This window comes from Pseudopipra pipra, chromosome 6, assembly GCF_036250125.1.
Source record: "Pseudopipra pipra isolate bDixPip1 chromosome 6, bDixPip1.hap1, whole genome shotgun sequence".
NCBI lineage: Eukaryota > Metazoa > Chordata > Aves > Passeriformes > Pipridae > Pseudopipra > Pseudopipra pipra.
In genome coordinates, this window is record NC_087554.1 from 4970578 (window position 1) to 4992850 (window position 22273).

Sequence of the window (22273 nt, forward strand, 5' to 3'; positions counted from 1 at the left end):
TGAGCCTATATTAAAAAAAAAAACAAACAAAAAACAAACAGAATTCAGAATGAATTCCATTATTTATAACCCAGAAACCAATTTTTCCATAGTCATTTAATTCAGCAAGTTTTTGATCTGTCTGTTCATCAGAAAGTATGAACAGCAATCAGATATGAATAGTAATAGTAATATTACCAGCAATATTGAATATATTTTATTGAGTATGTGAAGATATATTGAGTTTAAGAATAGTAATCGGATATTTTCTATTTTCAAACTTTCATGGCAGACTTTCAGCTTGCCCTTGAGATTTAAGGTGAGACATAGTACAGTGACTCAAATCTCCCAAATACCAGCCAGCCCAAACTCTGGCTTTCGTTTAAAGAGAGAAATAAAATCAGCTTTGCTGAACAGTAGCAGCCATGAAGGGGATTGAATTCTTTCTTTCAGCTTTATATCTTTGTCAAAATTATGTACAATACCCTTAGCAGCTCTTGATTCTTCTCCTCTAGCTGTGCTTCCATCTGCCTCAGTCGTTCCTCGATGTTGCCATGTCTCTCCTCAGCCTGTCAATTTGAAAGCAAAATTAGAATTTGGGTGGGGTTTTTTTAAGGTTTCAAAAGCACAGAAACATTGAAGCACAGTAACATTTCTAACATGCTTTGCGCAACCGCCATTTATGGTAACACAAAATACAGAACAGATGCTTTTCTGTCACCAAAAACCTTGCAAGGGTTCATATGCGAGTAGCAAAATGAGGAAACCTCTCACCACAAATCCACTGCTCTTTGCAAATAAGCTTGCAAGAGCAGAAGTTCATTCACATCCCCAAGAATTAAAAAAGAAAAAGAAAATAAAAATAAAAACTAAGTGCATTTTCAGCTTTTCCTCACTAGCCTGGAGGATGTGACCCTGTGTTAGTACCCATGACAAAGCAGAAAGCAGCAAGCGGAAACAAGGACTAAGATACAAATTCTACCTTCCTAAGCTTGGTGGTAAGTTCCAACACTTTTGCATCTTTAGCAGCAGATCTCCCAGGAGACAAAAGGTCAGACTACAGAGCCAGTTAGGGATAGGAAAGATAACAGGGAAAGAAATGAAACTAAGACTTTCAAAGAAAGCGCATACACACACTTGAAAGGCTCACTTGCAGTTACTAAATATAATTCTTCACACTTCATTAGCTCATTTGCAGCCCTCTAAAAACCTTGATATTTATTAGTATCATTACTTCTCTTGCTCCCCATACTCTTCACTTGGTTATCAGTGGAAGGATTTTGGGTTTCCCCTTCAGAAAAAGTTCACGTTTAGAAGGATTTTATGCCTAACATTGAATTGATTTTAATAAAGAGCACCAAAGTAATAATTCAGAGACATTTTCATAACATCATTAACAGAAAACCTGCTCAAGTTCCAAAGAGCAGAGATTTTAAAAAGAAAATTTTAAAATAAAAATCAAGAAGAGTGTTTTCAGAGAGGTGAACGGGAAAAGTAGAGAGAACAGGGATAAATATTTTCTGAATTATTTGTGGGAAAACCAGAATGTAACAAAGCCAACACTAACACCAGATTTCATGCAGTGGGACCAATGGAGAACAGAGTCTGGAGGACACTGTCCAGGGGGCCTCACCTTTGTAAGTGCTGCAACTCTCTGGGCCAGCTCAGCTTCCACCTCTGGCAAAGTCTCAGCCTTTCTCAGGGTCTGCTGCAACTTTTGCTCAGCCAGTTCCAGTCGTTCCTGCAATTGCCTGTTCTTATCTTCACTCTGCACAGGATCACAATCAAAAATGCTTAGGGTTAAAAATGGTAATTAATTTTCAAAGCAGCAAAGAACAAGCTGTGAATCTTCTACATCAAGGCTGTGCTAAGACAAGGGACAAATTCCTCCATATTTTAAATAACACTATGCATATTACTGCAAAATTTAATTTTTTTTCAAGTGTGTATAACTACTTTTATGAATTATACCAAAAGGAACTTCTCTTGTTGACAAAAGGTTGCCTGCCTCTAATTAGAAAGCGATTGGCTAAACAACCATTTCTGGTTTATAAAGCTGGACTTTCCTGTCAAGCATATGTCAAATTTCCACTCCCAGTAAAGCAACACTCACTTCTGTTATAGCCTGTAAAAATCACTACACACTATACAAGTTTTAAAAGGTTTCAGCTTAGAATGAGTAATTCTTACACACAAACCTAAAGATGTTTGGATATACATATAACAACTTAAAAATCCACAACTAATAGGGACAAAAGCCATGATGAAGTGCACTGAAATTCTCTAAATCATTTCCCCTTCCCAGTAAAACTGTGTCATCTTCATTCCCAGGGTAAAACTCTGAATGTACAACTCCAATTACTGAAAAACAGTCACTACCAACAGCCCATTACAAACGACATTTATCTTTCTAAAAGCAAAGTGCTTCAGTAGAGCATGAACATGAATTATTTCCATCAGTTTTATGCCGAGCAAAATGCACTTTATCTTATTTCCAATCCCAACCTGTCTGTGCATGGAGTCTTTAGTGGCAATTTCATTTTCAAGTTTATCATTGAGGTCGTGCACAGATGTAGCTTCACGTTGTGCAGCGAGGTAGCGTTTCTCAAGAGTTGTAATTCTCTCTTCCATGTCTTCCTTTTGGGCCATAGTCTGTGCAAGATACAAAGCAGAATTCAGAATATGAGAGAGAATTATTTTGTGATCAAACTGGGGGGCAAACCCTAGAAATAATAAAAACTAAAAAATCTGACATTTCTGTTATTTTTCTCTGTATAAAATGAAGTAGAAAAAAGAGCCTCACTTAGGCTTACAAGTTCAATTACTTTTTTAAAACAGTGAATGATTAAAAAAGACTCATCTTTATTATCTTATGCCACAGATCTACTACTTACTTTTTCAATGGTACAAACATAGCAAATCTTGATGTGCTGGGGATGGTCAGAGAATGTTCTTGGACTTAACTAAGCACCCTATTTAACTTCTACTTAATTACAGTACACTGCAATAAACGGGACCTCGGAGATTAGTGACTGATCAGGAACTGTCAATGACAGCACTGAAATTAAAGTGATTCTTCCTCTATGTATATCTTTAAAAAATTTAAACTTTATGAATAAACTTAGCTTTTATGACAAGATCAAGTATCTTTTCAAGAACATGGTAAAGCTTGCAATGTTAAACCTCCAATATATTAATGAAATATCTAAGTCATAGATTTAGCGTGAAGATAAATTGTCTTAAGCAACTGGTCTTTTATATTAAAGAAAGAGATCATGCCCTGAACTATTTTCTTCTCGTCTATCAATACAAAGACATTCAAAAGCATAAAGGTTCAACTGAGCACCAATAAGACTAAAATTTGATAAAGCAGTTGCATTTGGGACTCCCCAAATTCTGTCAGCTCCCTCCTCACCTCTCGTACATCTCTCTGTAACTTTGTATTCATTTCTTCAGACTTTATCAAGTCTTTTCTGGCTGTGTCAAGATCTTCTTCCAACTCTGCCACTCTGCTGGACAGAGCAGTGAGACGTTCTTTCATTTGTGTCTGCTCTTTGTTTTGCTTATCTATAATGTCTTGGAGTTCGATCACTTTAGCAAGGTTTTCATCATGGCATAAAGAACCATCAGAGGATCTCTATTAAACAGGAAAAAAAACCAACTGCATTTGGCATGTTGCAAATAAGATTGAAAAATAAACTGTTACTCACCTGTAAACACCCCTCCATAAGGATAATTTTATTATTGGGTAGACTGCAAAAATTGAAATTGTGGTAGCTAAGACTTTTTAATTAGATGATCATGCAAAAATATCTTATTATAGTTTAAAATTAAAATGTTACAGGTAATAATTAAAAGTCAGATGTCAAGTAAATAGCTGTACCTTCCCATTTGTAGTCGGTGTATTTTCTTGTTCATGATTTATATCCAGCATCCCGTCTGGAAGTGTTTTCTTCTGATTATTTTGCTCTTTCAGAATCATTAACTAAAAGAAAAGTTTACACACACATGTTTCAAGTCAATTTCTTTCTCGCTAATAATATAAGGAACAGCTGAAAAAGCAAAGGAGCAAAATAACAATTACTTATTCTACTGCAAAGTATTTATTAATAAAACAGCACAGGCACCCAACTTAGGCCACTGCTACCCAAAAATTCTTATTTTAAAGCCATATGAACTCTTTCTTTTCTTTTATTTTGTTTTCTTTGGGGGCTTTTTGGGTTTTTGGGGGGGGTAGGAGGTGTCAGAGGGTTGAGGTTTGTTTTTTTTCCCCTCCTGCTCTTTCAAAGCAACCGAGTTAAAAATTAATTGTTGTTTCATTTGGCAAAAAACCAATAGCAAGAAGCAAAAGTGAAACTTAATAAACTACTATGTATTTTATTAATATTGACTAAACTGCCCACAATGCACATATGAAGACTTAACTTTTAAGACAGAAACTTACCTCTTTATGTGTAGTACCTAGTTCTTCTTCCAATAAACTACATCTTTCAAGTGCTACTCGTAACCTCTCCCTTACCTGAAAAGATAATTTCAAATTATTTGAAATCATTCAAATCAGAAAGAAATCAATTTTATTTACTGCCATGCCCTTTCAGATAATAAATGACACTATTTCCATTACACCTGCCTAATCTGCAGTCAGTACTAATTACAACACAAAAAAATAGCCAAATAATGTGTATCTTAAAAATCTAGTTTTTCCTTTTTTGTCACAAGCAAATAGTATTTCAAGATGACCTGTATATTTAGGCAAGAATTAAACATGCCCAGAATTTGCTTGTTCTTTTGCAAGGCACAGAGTGTGTAGGATTTTGCTTATTTCTGCTTAAAAAGAAGAATTCCGCCTAAAGTAATTTGCCAGATTTTGTATCCAAGGGTCACAAAAGTCAGGTAAACTGTGAGTTGGCAACAAAACTCACAGTGAACTTTAGGACTTGCATATCCTGCTGCCAATATCAGGCACAGCTGAAGGGAGGGGTTCCTTTAATTCAGCTTCATATCACAGTGTAAGCAGATTCCCCTCTTCCTGTTCTCTCTTCCTTATATTACATAATCAAAAGACTAAATTCTGATATTGTAGAGCTAAGCAACTGTATGCAATCCTACAGCAAATATATTGCCACTGAACCACGCTGAGTTTACATTAACAGAGCTAATGAAATACTAGAATCAACCACAGCACCTTGATTTATTTCCACATTAATTTAGGAGAGCAGGTACTGGATGTAGTTACAGTTCAGAGATTTCTACAGCTTTAGCACAAAATGGCCCACACAAAAGAGGGGACAGGATGAAGCACAATATTTCATTACCTTTTCATCAAGGGCTTTATGGTGCTCAAATAAAGATTTTAGTGCTTTGAGAACTTCCACTTCACTAGAAACTCCTGCTGGAGACTGAGCTTGCCTCTTCACCACAGTCATTCTCAGAGATCGCTCATGCCTGGAGACAAGACACTCCAGATGTTCCAGTAACAGCTAAAGCAAGAAAAAGGAACAATGTTTATTCCTGTTCTGAAAAGCTGCAGAAAACTTTGCCTCCTAGAACATTAAGTTTTGAGCTCTAAACTTCAAATCTCAGAGACAAAGAACATTGTATCAAGAATAAGGACCTGTTTTTAACATTTGACCTGCATTAGCAGCATAAGCTGCTCAAACAGATCCCTACAACCCACTCACTCTGCTCCTCTGATCCCAGGAGCTGTGTGATTACAAAACTTTCACAACCAGAAAGCTGAATGGAAGACACAGTGCAGTCTTACAAGCTTTTCCTGATTTCGCACAGCAGCATCTGGAGCTGTGCATATAAGCTTCCAAACTTTCTTAATCAACATACATTTGCACTTCCATGGGGATTCATGTGCAAATATTGGGGAAAGAAACACTTCTAGCTTTTCAAATTCAACATTTAGTGTTTTCCTCCATTCTTTAACAATGGTGAGCTTGGAGAAGACAAGGAACTAACCCTGGTATTATTTCTTTCTGCTTTCAGTTCAGCGATTTCTTCTTCCCTTTCCAGCAGCTGCTCCCTGCATACATTGAGCTCTTTTGTAAGTGCTGCAAATTCCTGGAATAAACCAGACAGAAATATCAGGATACAGTGAGAGTGGATTCATGTGAACACCTGACAATTTCTTGAAGCATTCAGATGACTAAAGTCAATACAATTTACAGTCGTGCTTAGGTTCAAACACTTAAAACGTTATGTTACCAACTGTAAAGACAAAAAAAACACCTGTGAAGACAAAAGATGTTTGACCAGTACTTTTGAAAACTCATTTGTTTCTCAAGGCAATTGTCTGAGTTGGGGTTTCCCTGGTTTCATCATGGCTAGGCTTCGCGAACAAAGATTTAGGAAGGCTCGTAACAAACGTGGTTTCCCTGGTAAGCAAAGGGAAAAACACATTTGTAATGCATTTTTTTATGGTTTCAAAGAGCTGTTTCTTTTGTGTATTTGTTTTGTTTGTTGTGTTTTGTTTTTTTTAACAACTGCTAAGGGAGACACAATAAAACAGAGCCCAGTAAAATAAAGAAATCAGAAAACATGATAAACTTCAAGTCAGGATGTAATTGTGAGAGACAATGCATAACCCTGCCATCTACCAGAATACAGCTACATACTGGAATTTCATTTATGCCTTCTTTCAAGTCTCACAAAACAGAACTGAAGCAGCACTTTCCCTACAGTCCTGCTGGAAATCTCAGAGGATTAGAATCAGAATTTTCTCAAAGCCAAGCCCTTGGGCTCAAAGCTCTCACAAGGCTCACCCTTCAAATTCAGTAAAGATTTCACCAAACAAAGCTCAACCAAAGTGAAATTATACGGAGTGAAGTGTCATCAGAGAACAGGAACTGAGGTAACTCAAACAGTTACTGCATGTTTATTACTACAGTGAATACAGAGTAGTCAACATTAAAGAGTACCTTTCTACAGTTTTGGGTTTCTGTCAGGAAATGATTATAGCAGTATCTGAAAGAGTCACTCCTTCCTACACCAATTCTGCTCTCTATCAACAGCCTCACTAAAAATATTCAACATAAAAGGCATTTAAATGTTTTATCATCTCACAGAGCACACCCTGAATAGAATAAAAGGTACAACTATACACCACATTTAGAAGCAAATACAGAGCATAACCTTATCTACCTACCTACTCTGGCATAATTTAAGTTGTAATCTGAACCACATTGGCAATTAGAATTAATGCAAAAAGTAAAGGTGTGAATGTGAACAAGTCCATGTTGTAGAAAAAAGCTTGTAGGAAATGGGAAAAAAACTTCATGTGCTACAACTTAGGATGTGAAAATAGATATGCATCTGTCACTCCAATGGCCAGTGAACACTTAAGAAGCACTTAGATAAGAAAACATTGAAATATTAGTAAATAATAGTCTTTTTTGTTGTAAAATAAGGAAAACACTAATAAACAAGTGACGTGTCTAACAAACAAGACACTTATTTAATAAACAATGGATTGCTACAGCTGAACTGGTGATGATCAAGACAAGGTGAACATCACAAATGGCCACCTAAGCGGAGACACACCATGTGCACAAACACTGTTTCTCTAATTTTTTCAAACTCTGCAAAATATACTGTTTAACAGATAGTAGCTGCATGTCAAGTGAAAGCTTCAGATGGAGCTGTTTTGCAGCAAAATTCAAAGTGGCAGGAGGTACATGCTTAAAAACAAAAGGCCACATCAACCAATTACACTACACTCTGTAAATTCTAACTTGCAGCTAAAACAGCCAGACACAGTCCAAGGACACTGCCATTTCCAAGATTCATTGGGAAAACTTTATTCTAAAATACACATGTGACTGAAGAGACAAAAAGTCTGTTGCGCATTACATACTTACAGTGAACTCCTTTGGAATTAGTCATGTATGAGGCTTTTAAAAGTGGTCAAGACAGTAATCCCACCGTCACAGATGCAGAATCCACCCCTATAATCCCTCTTCCTAAATAAAAACCTGCTTATTGGAGGAAAGTTTCAGTATAGTCTCCTGGTTAATCAGCAAATAACTGCAAAAAGTCTAAATTTATTTTCTTTTTTCAACTGCTAAAAAAATGACTTCTCTACCACACTTCATAATTACACACATAAATATTTCACAGCAATATTTTATTTGCATTCTTAAAAAAAAAAAAAAAAAGAAAGAAAGGCCTATTAATTTCAAAATGGCCTGGAAATACACTTAGGAAAAAAAATAAAAAGTAAATCCAGCTACTGGAACTTTTATACACACAACTACAAAAGGGTCCTGGGTGCAAGTAAATCAAGAAAAATCTACTTCAGGCTTCACTGGAGCTGACAGAAAAATTGCCTCTACTACAAGCTGTTCCTTGACATCCAAACTTTTCCTATACCTTCAACATCCCACCTGTGAGACTTTCCAGGACTCTGTGTGAGCTTCACCAGCTGTGTACTTGAAAGGAAGTCTATTCACTCCTCAAATGGTTGTAGCACAGAGAGTTCTATCCCACTGCATACTTGTGTGCAAATATAAAGTGTAGCACAAATACATCAATTCTGACACGAACCATCACCCTTGTCAGATGACCCAAAACAACAGAGCACCCAGGAATTTATATTGCTGCTGCATAAACACATTGGTATGAACTTCTGGCATTGCACAATAACCTCCACTGCTGGGTGTTTTGACAAAATACCGTTGCTTTGAGTCCCGTGAGCTGCCTAATAAAGAACATTTGAATGTCCTTAGTTTCAGCTGACACTGCCAAAAGATATGTCCTTTCTAGTTTTAATACCTACCGCCACTGGTAGACAATTTGTGATTTCCCCAAGCAGCTCAGGAGAGAAACTATCTGCAACTTTATAATCTCCAAAAATTCTGAGTTGTCTCATAATTTCTTCTTCGGAATTAGATGAATGTACAGAAAGAATTAAAGGAAAAAGGGAAAATCCTGAGAAACTTTCCTACTTATCCTAAAAGCTGATTATTTTTCAGTAATTAAGAAGATTGAGATCATCAGTTCTGCTCAAAATAACAAGTTGACTAGAATGGCACTCACAACAAGCACTTTCAGAGCACACACAGAAGAGAGAGTGCTGAATTTTCCAGGGAAGTATTCCCTGTTGATCAGAACATTCTGGCAAACACCCATATGCTGCACTAAACTGAAATGTTTACTGGAGAAAGTCAATTTCTGACCCAACTGCATCATTCCAAACACATCTCTCTTGCTGCCAGAAATAAATACTCTCAACAAAAAGCTACATCGAGCAAGTAAATTTGTTCCTGTTCAGCAATACATCTTCAGGGTTTTTTTTGTTCACAAACTCTATGATTTTTTAAAGCAAGAACACTTCTTCTCCACCAACCTTCAGAATTGACCTCCAACCTTTAATATTTTTGAGGTCACAATATAAACATCCTTTCAAAAATTGGATCAACTGGTGCCTGGCTGTAAAGCCTGCACATTTCTGATGTCTGAGCTGACAGACACTTGGGTACTTCCAAGATCCCAGTCCAGGAACATTAACAGCTTTCAGGGAACAGGTTTTCTTCATGGTTATTACGAACATAATTTATAGGCTCCACAGATAGTACATGACAAACCAATAAATGCTAGATGACAGGAAGACTATATTTAACCTAGGGGGAAAAACTTGAAAGGAACACAGGTAATCCCTGGAAGTCTGTTAATATAAGCTGTGTATTAGGGATCCTCTGCAGACAACGAACTGTAAATTTTCTTGGAATTTGATCAAGAAAAAAAACCTTATTCCACAAGAAATGCAACACCTGTGAGTGCATAAGGAATCACAGATTACAGGCAACAAGACGGCCAAAAAACATATAAAGGATGGAAAGATACGTAAAGAAAACCCCAAACATTTTCATTTCATCAAAGAACATACTACTATTAAAGTACTGTAAAATACTACTATTAAAGTACTGTAAAATACCACTGTTAAAATACTACTTTTAAAGTAGTAACTTCAGGCAACAGAAACATAAAGTTGCAACTGTTGCATCTTTAGGAACATCTCTGAGAGAAATATATGAGTGGAATTTATCTCTTTAATCTCCAAGTAATATTTTGTTTTACTGTCATTCTGGTTTGTAGCCTGAATATCAAACAACCCACTCACAAAGTTGAGCAGCTGAAAGGAGCACAAGAAGAACAAGTGGGGAAAGTGCAGGACATCAGGGATGGAAACCAGTGGGATCTGCGATAAGTTTCCAGCATGATGTTTACACCACATATAAGCCACAATTATTCCAAATGATGCATGCATGGAAATGACAAATATACACTCTTAAGGAAAACAATCAAAGAAAATTTAAATATTTAAGCTTAACAGGGTATTTCACAGTCACTTCACTTCAAGGGTTTTAGGGAGCACACAGGGACCAAGATCCCCAATATATCTGAAAGTTCCTAACAAGCAAATTTAGGTTCAACCAGTTTTGGTTTGGGTTTTTTAGGCTAAGAATCAAAACAATGAAATACTTCAAGGGTATTGAGAGTTAAAACTGAAAAGAAATGATATGTTTTCATCATTAAATCCAGCCCTTGAAGAAAACACAGTTACACACACTTTAACAGCAACAAATCCAGAAAAAACAAACCACCAACACACATTATGCTTGGCCTGTTCCACGTAATAAAACAGATTGCTTTCAACCTTTCCACATCTCTGGCATGTGCTAAAGGGAAAGAGAAAAATCAGCCTGGAGTGTGCAAAGAAAAATATTTTGCTTTTCACCTCATGAAATTAATTTCCAGTAAGTATCAAGCAGCCTGGATTTACTAACCTGGAATCATAAAACTTATTTCAAGCAGTAAGAGAAACAGTTCTATGAAATAAGTCTATATTTTATTCTCAAAAACCTCAACAACTTAAAAGGAAGTGTAAGAGAATAATTAAAATATGGATATGTCAAATTCTTCCATTTCAGAACACTGAAAGGCTTTTCATGCTTAAAGTAGCTGTTTTTTCAACTAGAGCTGAGTGAGAATATACTGGAGCTCATTATATAATTAGTGTATTGACCCCCTTTCCTATTTCTGTGTATGCATAAGATGTTTTATAACTCAAAAGACAACTACCAAAACCCAGGTGCAGATTTCTTTACTCTTAAAAAAACTCTCCCATCCCAACTAGTGCCATTGAGATATTTAAAATGTTTAATACCACCTTTGGTTAACTCTCAGAAGTCTGTATTTTCCTTGACTTCAAAAACATACCTTTTTTTTTTCCTCTATCAAAAACTGCATGAGAACACTCAAGTGAATACTGCTGCCAGCTGACTAAATACTAGACCTGAGGAACTTCTGATCATCCCAGCCCTCTTTTTTAGTACAATATTCAAGTTTCCTTCCTGGATTGACCCATCCAGGCTTGCTCATTAACACTGCTCAATCCTAAACAGGCAATTAAGTTTTAACGTGTTTACAGTTGCATAATGTTATTGCTCTGGAATGAAACTCTCCTTGTTCCCAGCTCTTTGGAGCTGAAAGGAGAATCCACAGCCTGGTCTTTCACAAGCAAAGAGCCAAAAAGAACTCCAAACTCACAGCCAGCAGGTACCAAACATATGCCCAGGAGCAAAATGGGAAAGCTTATAGCAAGACCAAGTCTCCATGGTAATGACTGGGTTTCCTGCTTAAATTTATGCAGAGCGTTCACTGAGCCTGGACTACAAAGCACTACATGAAGAAAGGTGGTATTTGGCAGCTTTGCAAAAGGAATGCAGGAGCAACAGGAAAAGGGAGGTAGAAACACATCAGTTCCATGTTCTCCCTCCTGTAGCTCCCCTTTCCAGATCTAACACATTTTGGAGAGACGTGTCCTATTTGGAACGTGGATGGGTAAAAGTACCAGAACCCAAACATGGCTGGATCCAGCCTCTCACTCCTCAAAGGATCAGAGGTTCTCCTTCCACCACATTAATCAATGCTCACACTTTATGCACTCAACAGAACATTCTGGAAAGTGAGCCTGCAAACTTCTGTAACACAGAGCAAAGCACAGGTCGAAGACAGGCAAACAGGAGCCACCTACACTCAAATCATTAACTATAGCCTGTAGTTAATGCCACCCAGGCTGGCAGAACCATTGCTGCCTGAACTCTAGCATTTCTTTTGCTCTAAGCCCAGCAGAACAGGGCTGTTACGTACACAAGAGTAGGGGGAAAGCCTCATGCAAAACCAGAATTTTGTGCATTGCTGGAGTCCCAATCCCACACTGTACTTGGCACTGCAAGGGACACAAGACGTTCTCTGAGTGTCTTCCAAGCTCCACCATCAGCCAGATCTCTGTCCTCCACAGTGAATACAAGTCATACATGAACTGTAGACTCTAAATCTAAGTCTAGATCTCTGGACTTGCTAGCAAACAAGAATGTTTGCTGGTAATGTGCTGGAAGTCAAAACTAAGCCACAGCTGCATCCTACAACTTCTTCCTAGGTCTGTGAAATTAAGGAAAGAGAACATGCAGTTTAAACGAGTCAGAAAACTTCATCCAGTAACTCCTCTTAAAAGTTGCCTCTTCTGTAGAGCAGCCAGCCTTGGGATCATCAAAACATTCCAGAATCCATAATTTCTCCAGATAGTTTGTTAATCTTTTCGCCAGCCTTAGCAAATCAACACAGCTTGCTCAAAGTATGGCAGATCACACAGGGTATATTTTCAGTTAACCCAGAGCAGATACAACCCATTTTTACCACAGCCTTTTAAACCATTTTTAAAGCTACAGATGTGCAACAAATCAACGAGTGAAAAACTCTACCAAAGTACCTGGTTTTTTTTCCCCCAAGGCTTTCTCCAAATACTCAAATGAGTTGTGAACTCAACCCTCCAAGTTAACAGAATGCACAGAAGGTTAACAAGAAATGAACATACTGAACACTAACTGGAAATACTGGTTTCAAGTTATTTTCTTCACTTGTGTTTGTAAAATACTTATAAAATGTTGCCCCTACTCAGGCAACACCATGGATCCTCTGAGTAGGGAAGTCCAAAAGTTGAACCATTACAACAGTTGTAAAGTAACAGCTGCCTTCCAGCAAGCAGGAAAATACAGAAGCACTTCAGATTTGCACGAAATTGGCATTTATTCACATGCAATGGCAGAAGAAAACCTTCCATCCCATGACCAGAATCACTTCGCTGCGGTGGCTACAGAGAGTTCCACCTTAGCTGCTCTGGGATGTACAGGAATACACCCCCTGGAACGGCAGATAAGGCACAAAAGTGTTCAGAACCATACCAAGCTTGTTTGACTTGGATAAATGTCCCAAGATCAGCTAAAATATGCATCAGGAAAACTTTAGTCATCATGGAAAAACAGGCTGTTCAACTTGGGATGTGTATGGATACTTTGTGCAGAACTGGAGCTGTTGAGACTGGTCAATAACAGAGTAATCCTTCCCAATACTGTACGAGTCCAACTACCAATATTCCAGAACAACACCTTAATTTACCAAGAAATAAGTTTGCAATACTTGGGGGGTGTTAGAAAAACAAATGTCTCCCAGTGACACTCTGAATCTATGAATTCTAAGGGTTTCCCAAAAGGAATTACCACATTCCTGCAGCTCTAGCCTGGTCTATTTGGATTAATAACTAATACAAGTAAGTAGCAGCACAACTTCTTAGTTGCAGCTTTAGGCATCTCCATTTTTGGAGTCTATGGCAGTGAAGAAACCTCCCCACACCCATACCCACCATGGCAAAAGGAGAATACACTTGTACTTCAATAAAGAGGAAGAATCTTGCACTACCAGTTTGACAAGGTGTGGGACAAAACCAGTCTCCATCTTTAATATGATATCAGAGAGACTTCATTGAAGTTTTTCCTCTCCACACAAAGTTGGTCAAGATTTCCTGGGATTTCACAGAATTTCACAGCCTGCAATGCTCCTCAGAGATGCCAAACTGGAAAACAACTGCAAAATATGCTGGGAAAATTTAACAAGGCCAGTAACTTTTCTGGGACTCTCCATTTTGGGAACTGAGGAGCTACTGCAAAAGCTATAGCAAGATTGTAAACAACACTGAACTGTGAGTTTACTAGGGCAAGAAAAAATATATGTAGTTTTCTGTACTTCAACACTAAACATACTGCACTCACAAGAAACAGCACAAGTCTGGCTCAGCTGGCATTAAATATTAAACTCCTATGACTTTTATTAATTAAAAATTATTTAATCCTACACATTGCATTCCAGTGTGTTTAAAAACTAACCCTCACATGACTAATACTCTACTATTTTTTACAAATAGACCCAGGACAAGACCCATCATGCAGATTATTTCAGTGACAAGATACTCCTGCTTGCAAAAGCTGTGAGCAGTAGCTGTGAGGCCCTGCTCTGCCCTATTCTAATCATTCATCTCAGCCTTCAGTTTCAGATTTAGTTCTGTGGCCAGTAGCTGAAAAGTACATTTTTCACAATCTGTTAAAAGGGAATGCTTGGGAATATCTGAATAAGGCTGGCCAAGCCACCCACATTAAACAAGCACCAACATGTACTTCCCCCTCAGTGCTCTCCTATTATATATATATATACTTTTTTTTTTGCTAAGTGATGAACATTTCAGTCTCCTATTTTCAAACTTGTTTAAGCAAGTCATACCCAATGAGGACAGATATGTGCCTTCAGCAGGAAATTCAACTTACAGCTCTTTACATTTGATTTATCTGTTTCTCTGTACCCTATCACCCCAGTTTACATGCTAAGTGGATGTACTGAACCTAAAGATATCCAAATCTGTGATATTCTGAAAAATGCTACTGGACCATTCCATGGAAAAGTTGCTCAATTTTCACAAATAAAGGCAACTCCAAAGTCCACGCAAAGAGAGCACACTCTCAAGTCTTACAACAGACAAGTCTGGTATTTAAACACAGAAAAAAACCATAAAAACTTAATTCAGCAACATAGATTAAGCATAAAAGAGCTGGTTTATAGGGGAATTTGAAGCTTTTTTAAAGTTCAAAGTAATTTTTTGTCTGCCACAGAAGATCTCCATAATGGACAGTGCCAGACTTGGTAAGTACTTGGTCCCAGAAAACATGTGGCATCCTAGAAGAAAACCAAGGAGATGAGTAACACTAAAATGCAGAGAAGACATAATAAATTAATTAATTAATTAATAAAAAACAAGGACAATCTGTTAATATGGTGTTACCAGTACGAAATGCTGAAGTGAAAGATGGATTGGTGAGCAACATAAAGGAGGTGCGTAAATGAGACCCCAGGAGGGAAAAAGGACAGTTTCTTTCCTGCATGGACAAGTAGTGAGAGCTAAAATCCTAAAAAGTTGCTCCATTTCCACTTTACATTAAATAAAGCAATTCCAGATTTCTTGAAACAAAGACTCAGCTTTTGGAAGACTATGGTATCCAAAGACCATATTGAAAACTCAAGAACTGTGTGTTCTAAAAGAAATAAATTACTAGAGGCACCTGCAACATGAAGCTTAAAGAATGTTATGACCTTCCAAGCCCTTCCCTATGAAGTACAAAAAGGTGATAATACTGTATGAAAAATATATTACTCAGGAATAAAAAAAAAAAAGATTCACAATCGTATCCCAAGGCATCCCTGAAATTATCTAAACCAAACTTTTAGTCATTCACCCAAATGTAGTAGAGCAAACAGAGAGAGCTTTGAAGGGATAATCTGAAATTAGGAGTTTACCTTCCACATGCATAAATATATAGAAACCTCAACCAGGTTCACCCACACATCCAGTATCACACTCCACACATGCTCTGCTGTTCCTGTCACTCTCTCAGGTGCAGGGTCATCCTTTATATCCATAATAAGATTATCTGAAGAAATTTCAGTACTATGGGTAAATCTTAACAAAACAATCTCATTTAGATTTTTAAATCACCTTTGATTTATATCAGAAGTTTTTTACTTCTGGGTTTCCAAAGTAGTCCATGTCCTAAATCCCCACTAGAAGGAAGAACAGTAGAATGTTAAATATGAAATTCCAGAGTTCAGCTTCCCATTGGGAACAGCCAATCCACTAGCACAAATTACAGTGAAAAGCACAGCGAGTAACAGAATTTAGGTCCAGTGCTGTTCATTAAGAGGTGAAAGAGCCCCAGGAATCCCAGCATGTTAGCTTGCAGATTTCCCAATTCTGGACAGGAGTGCAAAAAAAAAAAAAAAAACAAAAAACCCGAGAGTTTTGACTGTAACATTCTATTGGCAAAAGTATATATTGCTAAATTGTTTGTGACAGGCTCACATAAAACAATTGAGACCCCACAACTCAAACTCACAAATCCACAATTTAAACCCTGCCATTGATAAGAATTCCTTTCCCTTTTCCCCCAATTCTCCTTTTTTAAATTTATTTTGTTTTGCACGGAGAGAAAACTTCCATATCAAGCATTCTTTGAAGCACACAATAAAACAAGAAATTCTGCTTTCAGATATCTCTCCTTCTTTTCATGACTGTACTTGAAAATTCAGAAATCATACTAAAACAGCTTAATAAAACTGGTGACTACTTATTGAGCTAACAATTTATGTTCCTCCTTGAGTGAGCCCTCTCTACGTAAAAGAAGTTTTAGCCTTTAAACCAAGGATTTTGGTTGCCAAACCTCAAATTTTATATGCATTTATGTGGGAGGTAGGATTAAAAAAAGCAACCATTGTGCTTCAGAATATTTCTATACAATGAGATACAAAATTCCATGATGTTCTAGCAATAGGAGTAAGGCACAACACAGCTCAGAGCATACCCAGAGAGAAAAACAAATTAAAAATTAAACTAAAAAAATTAATAAATAATAATTAATAAATAAAATTAAATTAAATTAGAAAAATAAATGAAGAGTTGCCCATTTTCGTATCACAATAAATAAAAAATGCTTATTTCCTAAGTGGAAGTTCTTTTTACCCTTTAATACAACTAAAGGATACATATATCAAATTTTCCAAGCTTTTTTCTACATGGCCCTTGAAACAAGTGATGGTCCTTGTTTAAAATCTGTCCTGAAGATAACTAATTATACACTGGCAGTGTAAGGACCTTTTTATTTAGGAATCACAGAATCCTAGAATGGTTTGGGTTGGAAGGGACCTTAAAGACCATCCCATTTCACCCCCTGCCCATGGCACTTCCACTAGTCCAGGTTGTTCAGAGCCCCATCCAACCTGGCATTCAATCTTGTGCACTTGCCTTATCTTGGTGCACTTCATGGAATTTCTAAAACAAAATACTCATTCTGAGTATTTATATCTCTGATAGCATAACCAGAAGACAGATGACCTATAGGAAAAGATGCTGCCTGCTCTTATTCATATATATCCATTAATAGTCATCCTATATTTCAGATCTAACAAAAATTATATTTCTGTTTATCTCCTATCCTCACAAAACATACCCTGAGTAGAAAACATGAACATAAACACAGGAGTAAAGCTCAAGGCCACTGTGGAACAGCAAATGAACAGATTAAGCAACAAAGCTTCTCTTTTTAAAAAAGTAGGAACAGGCCACAGAGCCTTGTCAGGCCAAACAGAAGAAAAGGAGCTGATTTTCAGCAGAGCTTACATGAAACAAAAGGTAAAGTCTGAAACAGATAAAGGTCATAGGCAAAAAAACCAAGTTAACCAACTATTCCCAACAACTTACAGAGAACCTAAAGGAAAACAACACATCAGAATGAAAGTGAGCATGAACCTTAACTCGGCATCACAGTATTCCAACCCTGAATATCCAACTAGGAGAGCAATCTCCTCAAGTGACCCACAGATATGTATTCAGCTCACTACACCATCATCTGAAGTTCACAAAATGTGGAAACAGCATTTCCCTGAGTCTCTGTGAAAAAGTCAAGTTGAACAAAAAACTCAGCTCCATTCGGCAGCAAAATAATAATTCCTCTCTGAGCCCTGGAGAATGGGAAAATATTTTTCCTGGCAAGAACTGCCACACATTTACACTTGGAGAATCCATAGGCAGGCTCCCAAAAAAATCCACTCGGAAAATTCTGAACACCTAGATTACCTGACTCACACAACACACATTTATCCCTTTTCAGTGTTTGTGGCTTGAGATCCATATACACAAGAGATTACAATAAGCATTTTCTAATATATGTCAACAGATTCCAGTCACCCTTACAGACTTAAAGTGACTTAAGCTGCCTAAATTGCCAAAAGCAGCTTACAGGAAGACCTCTGTCATATTCCTTTAAAGCTGGAAAATAAATAAATAAAAAAAAATAATAAAAAAAAAAAATCCCAAAATTGAAGTGTGAAGTACACTAATGCAGTTTTGAGATGTGGGGAAAAAAGTTACTAATCAGACAGTTAAAACGTTCTCTCCCAAGAATCAAGTTCTCTAACAACACTGTTAATTATAATTTGTTAATTATATATCAAAACACAAACAAATGTGTCCTCTTGATTCCAAGTTCAAAATCTGTAGTGAGTAAAACCAACATTCACCCCTGCTAAATAAACATCAGAAAGGACAAACCAAGGTCTCGGGCCACTGGACATTAAAACGCTAAGAATTTGTAAGGGGGTGGGGAATTGTATTCTTAATTCATATGTAAGAAAAAATGCCAAAAGGTGTTCTTTTTTTTTATATAGCCACATAGAATCTTTAAGTCTTGCTACTAAACCTCTTCAAAGTAGTTTTTAGTTACACTTCTAAAAAGAGCTGAGAAAAATACAAGGTTGCAGAGGAAGAATTCTCAGAATACCAAAATACACACTCCCTGTTGTACCAGAGGCTACAGACAAGTTACCACTGATGAGCATATATGTGAAGTTCATCTGGTTCTAAATATAGAACATATTTTTAAAACACTTTGTTTTGATTATAGCTCTTTTAACCCAAACTTATATCCAGCCTGTTTGTTAGACTACAGCAAACCAAGCATTAATAAACCCATTGTCAGATATTTGTACATAGTAGCTGAGGAATAGGCAAAAATAACCACTAGCTCATCTTTCAGGGCCTCATTCACTATTAAAAACAAGTAAAAAGCATTTCTTGTGTAGTCACCAAAACATTCTTCCTACAAATAAATGAAGGAAAATGAAACCAATAGTTTCAGACTTCATAAAATCTGCTTATTACAGAGATAAATGGGACATCATAACACCACTAAAATTCATCCTCAAGTACAAGACAACCTAAAATTAATTCCAAGTTTAATCTAGCTAAAAGGTCTACTTATAACAAAGAAAACTTAAATTAAAAGCACAGTATAAACAGAAAGCAGCTAACAATAGGCAAACAGATGTGTGCTGGGCAGGGGTGAGATGTTTCAAACAACGAACCCAAATATATTTAAATGAGAAACTAAAAAGTCAGAACCAATGCTGGAGACTTGGTCCTCAGTGTACTCCACTAGATTATTTAAGTGTAGCTTAAATAATTTATACATTATTTAAGTGTATACTTTCAGATAACTTCATAGTCTGAAGATTTTAGGCAAAAGTTGGCTGTTTCCACACTCTGCAAAGAAAGAAATGTCAGGGAAGCTGAGGTTTATTGATACAGTCAGTGAAGAATTCTGAATATTAACTCCTATCTCCATCTTGACTTAAACTGCAAAGCCAGATCTATCCAGTAATTTAGCAAGGTTTAGCAACTGAAACTCAACACAGACAAGATTAAAATGTCAGTTGTCTGAAAATGCAAGAGTCATGTCTTTGCTGTCAGAAGGGGATGACAGAAGTGGAGGATACATTTGCCCTGACATACAGTTACACATCTGAGATTCCTTTGGATCTCCACCATTTCTGAACTCACAGTGCTCTGCTGATATTAATGGCTGGTATTTAGAGGTCAGCAACAGTTCTTGCCAGAGCAAGAAGCAAAAGCCATGTCAGCTCAAGGCTGAACATCTGTGAATACTGGAAATGGAGCTGTACTTTCAATGCTGAGAAAATTTCAGCCTCTGCAGAGTTTGGCAAGGCCTTTGCTTAATGCACTTTCTGCAACTGTGTTCTTCAAATTATGTACAATTCAAAACCTCACTTATACATCTGTGACATCCATTACTTAAAACTTGCCTGGAGAAAATCCAAGTACCACTGTTAATAAAATGGCAACTAAATCCTTCAGTCCATCATTACAAAACTACACGAGGGCAGTCTCTGGACCAAGTGTTTTGGTATTTCTGACATGTGAGGCATTGAACAGAATTTCTGAGATGGTCTGAGGAAGATCATTCTATAGAGACATACCTGAATTTAATTAATATAATTAATATAAACTGACACTATTTTTAACTGAAGCGGGAAGTAGTGATAAACTATTCACTATGGGTAGAAAGCAACTAAAAATGACCTGCTGTGGACTCATTTTAAAATTAAGATCTGATGAGCAACCTGATAAAGCCAAATCAAAATTATAGGCAGCTTTTTTTTCCACAATTAACTCCATATTAAAGTGCTCTTACTTACACACAGCACCTGACCGAAAGTTCTCATCTGCTCCTATATAGACATTACTGAACATGACCATCACAAATGCAGAAAAAACTATTTTGCTTGCCTTGCATAGAAATAAAAATGATAAATTTAAGATCAAAATATTAGAGGTGCAAGATTAAGATGAATCTTAAGTGTTGCTGCATTACAGAAGCATATTATTTGTACATCAGCTTATAAAATTCTTAACATACACATTGAAATTTTCATCCTGATGAAGCTGTTGTGAATTCTACTGTGTTTTTACTTGTGACAGGCATCAGAGTCACTGTAAATTAAACTCAAAACAAGCATCTTGTTTTCATTTACAGAAATATCCACATGAAATTCCACCAGCAAAATGAACCCTGGCCTGCAACACCCTCATAGCAAGAACTGGTACTCACTTAGACCTCTCTACCTTAGGTTCAAAATTTAACTTTTAAATACAGTAGCATCCTGGATGTCTCACAGATTAATTTATAAATTTGAAACCTTGAATTTTGTAGAATACACTCTACAAGGCACATAAAAGGCATAATTAAATCCACTAAGACCATAATTAGAATCATAACTGAATGTGTTTACATTACAGTTCCATAAGCTCTCCAACTAAAAAGCTCATTTTCAGTTTTTTCTGTGAAAAATTCTGGAAAGAATAAAATTAAGTTCTTGCACAGCAATTTGATTCTTCAAGTTCATCTTCCAAGGTCAGAATACAGTTGGACTGGGGTAATGTGTAATAGCAGGTAACTCCCAGAAAACAAAAAGCATTGCCAAAATCCAGTTATTTTATCAAGGCAGTGGTGATTATTTCATTTTCAGTTGTCCATAAAAAGGAAAAAAAGGGCAGTTTTACTTTGCGTAAATGTAACAGATTAAGCTCATCTATATCACATTAAAATATTCTTCTCTCAGTGAATTAAACATCCCCAACAAAAGGCATTTTACTCTAAATAGCTGTCCCAGGTTTATGTGAACTAGAACTGATGTCTAAAATCCCTACCTGCCCACCACACTAAGTGTGCTAGAAAAGTCTGCTCCTCTGAGGCTTCAGAAAATGTGTATCACTGCTACTGAAAAAAACCCTACATTTGCTTTTATAATCTACCAGATGTGCAAATACCCAAGTACTAATTTGCCATTTTGTAACTCACTATATACACACCAGTCTGAGCCTCTTTCTTACACACAGAAGCTCAGTGCATGTAAGGAGTTGGTACAGGGATTCCATCAGAAATTCAGTGTGTTCATACTAAAAGCAGAGAAACAGTTTTGCTATAGAAGAAATCCAGCATTCCTTTTTTATATTTTATACAAGGATTTTTCATCAGTATCAGAGCAGTCTAAAACTGGCTGATTCAGCTAAAAACATAAATCAGGAAAAGTGAACATATAAACAATTCAGTTCAACATTCATTAAGATAAAGCACTCTAAAATCAACTACAAAGACTTCTTACAAGTCAAGTCTGAGGGAGAAATAACACTTTGGTTACACAGCGATTTAGCAATTATACCGGTCTTTGTACAACTCCTTAAATTGAACTTCACAGATCTACTAAATTGAAAACAACTATCATGATTTAAAAAAAATTAAATATGTACACAACTATCCCTTTTTTCCTGAAAAAATATAACACATCTGTCAATAAATTTAAAGTTATCCTGCTTCCACCCTTCTTGAAATTCACAGTTAAACAATGGGCCATTTGAGGCAGTACTTCAAAAAAACCACTCAGCTCAAAATAATTAACAAAAAACTGTGAATAGTTTCAAATATTAGTCACCACAGTTTTGACAGTGAACACATATTAGCATTTCAAAAAAATATTGTTTCACCTCACCAGAAAT

The 22273-nt window shown here is 36.7% G+C and overlaps 1 protein-coding gene across 15 annotated transcripts in view; it reads right to left on the reverse strand.

Moving 5' to 3' along the window:
- PPFIA1 (PTPRF interacting protein alpha 1) overlaps positions 1–22273 on the reverse strand; it is a 55550-nt gene that overhangs the window by 29239 nt on the left and 4038 nt on the right. For 7 of the 15 annotated variants that reach the window (XM_064657136.1, XM_064657138.1, XM_064657143.1 and 4 more), the window contains exons 3-11: positions 5947–6048; positions 5295–5459; positions 4424–4498; positions 3863–3964; positions 3395–3616; positions 2485–2631; positions 1613–1747; positions 962–1036; positions 465–548 (exon numbers count right to left, since the gene is read on the reverse strand). In XM_064657136.1, the coding sequence (XP_064513206.1) occupies positions 465–548; positions 962–1036; positions 1613–1747; positions 2485–2631; positions 3395–3616; positions 3863–3964; positions 4424–4498; positions 5295–5459; positions 5947–6048 (1107 nt within the window). Of the gene's footprint in view, positions 1–464; positions 549–961; positions 1037–1612; positions 1748–2484; positions 2632–3394; positions 3617–3862; positions 3965–4423; positions 4499–5294; positions 5460–5946; positions 6049–15865; positions 16003–22273 lie in introns of those variants that run through there. The other 8 variants (XM_064657146.1, XM_064657147.1, XM_064657145.1 and 5 more) reach the window with 2 other exon arrangements.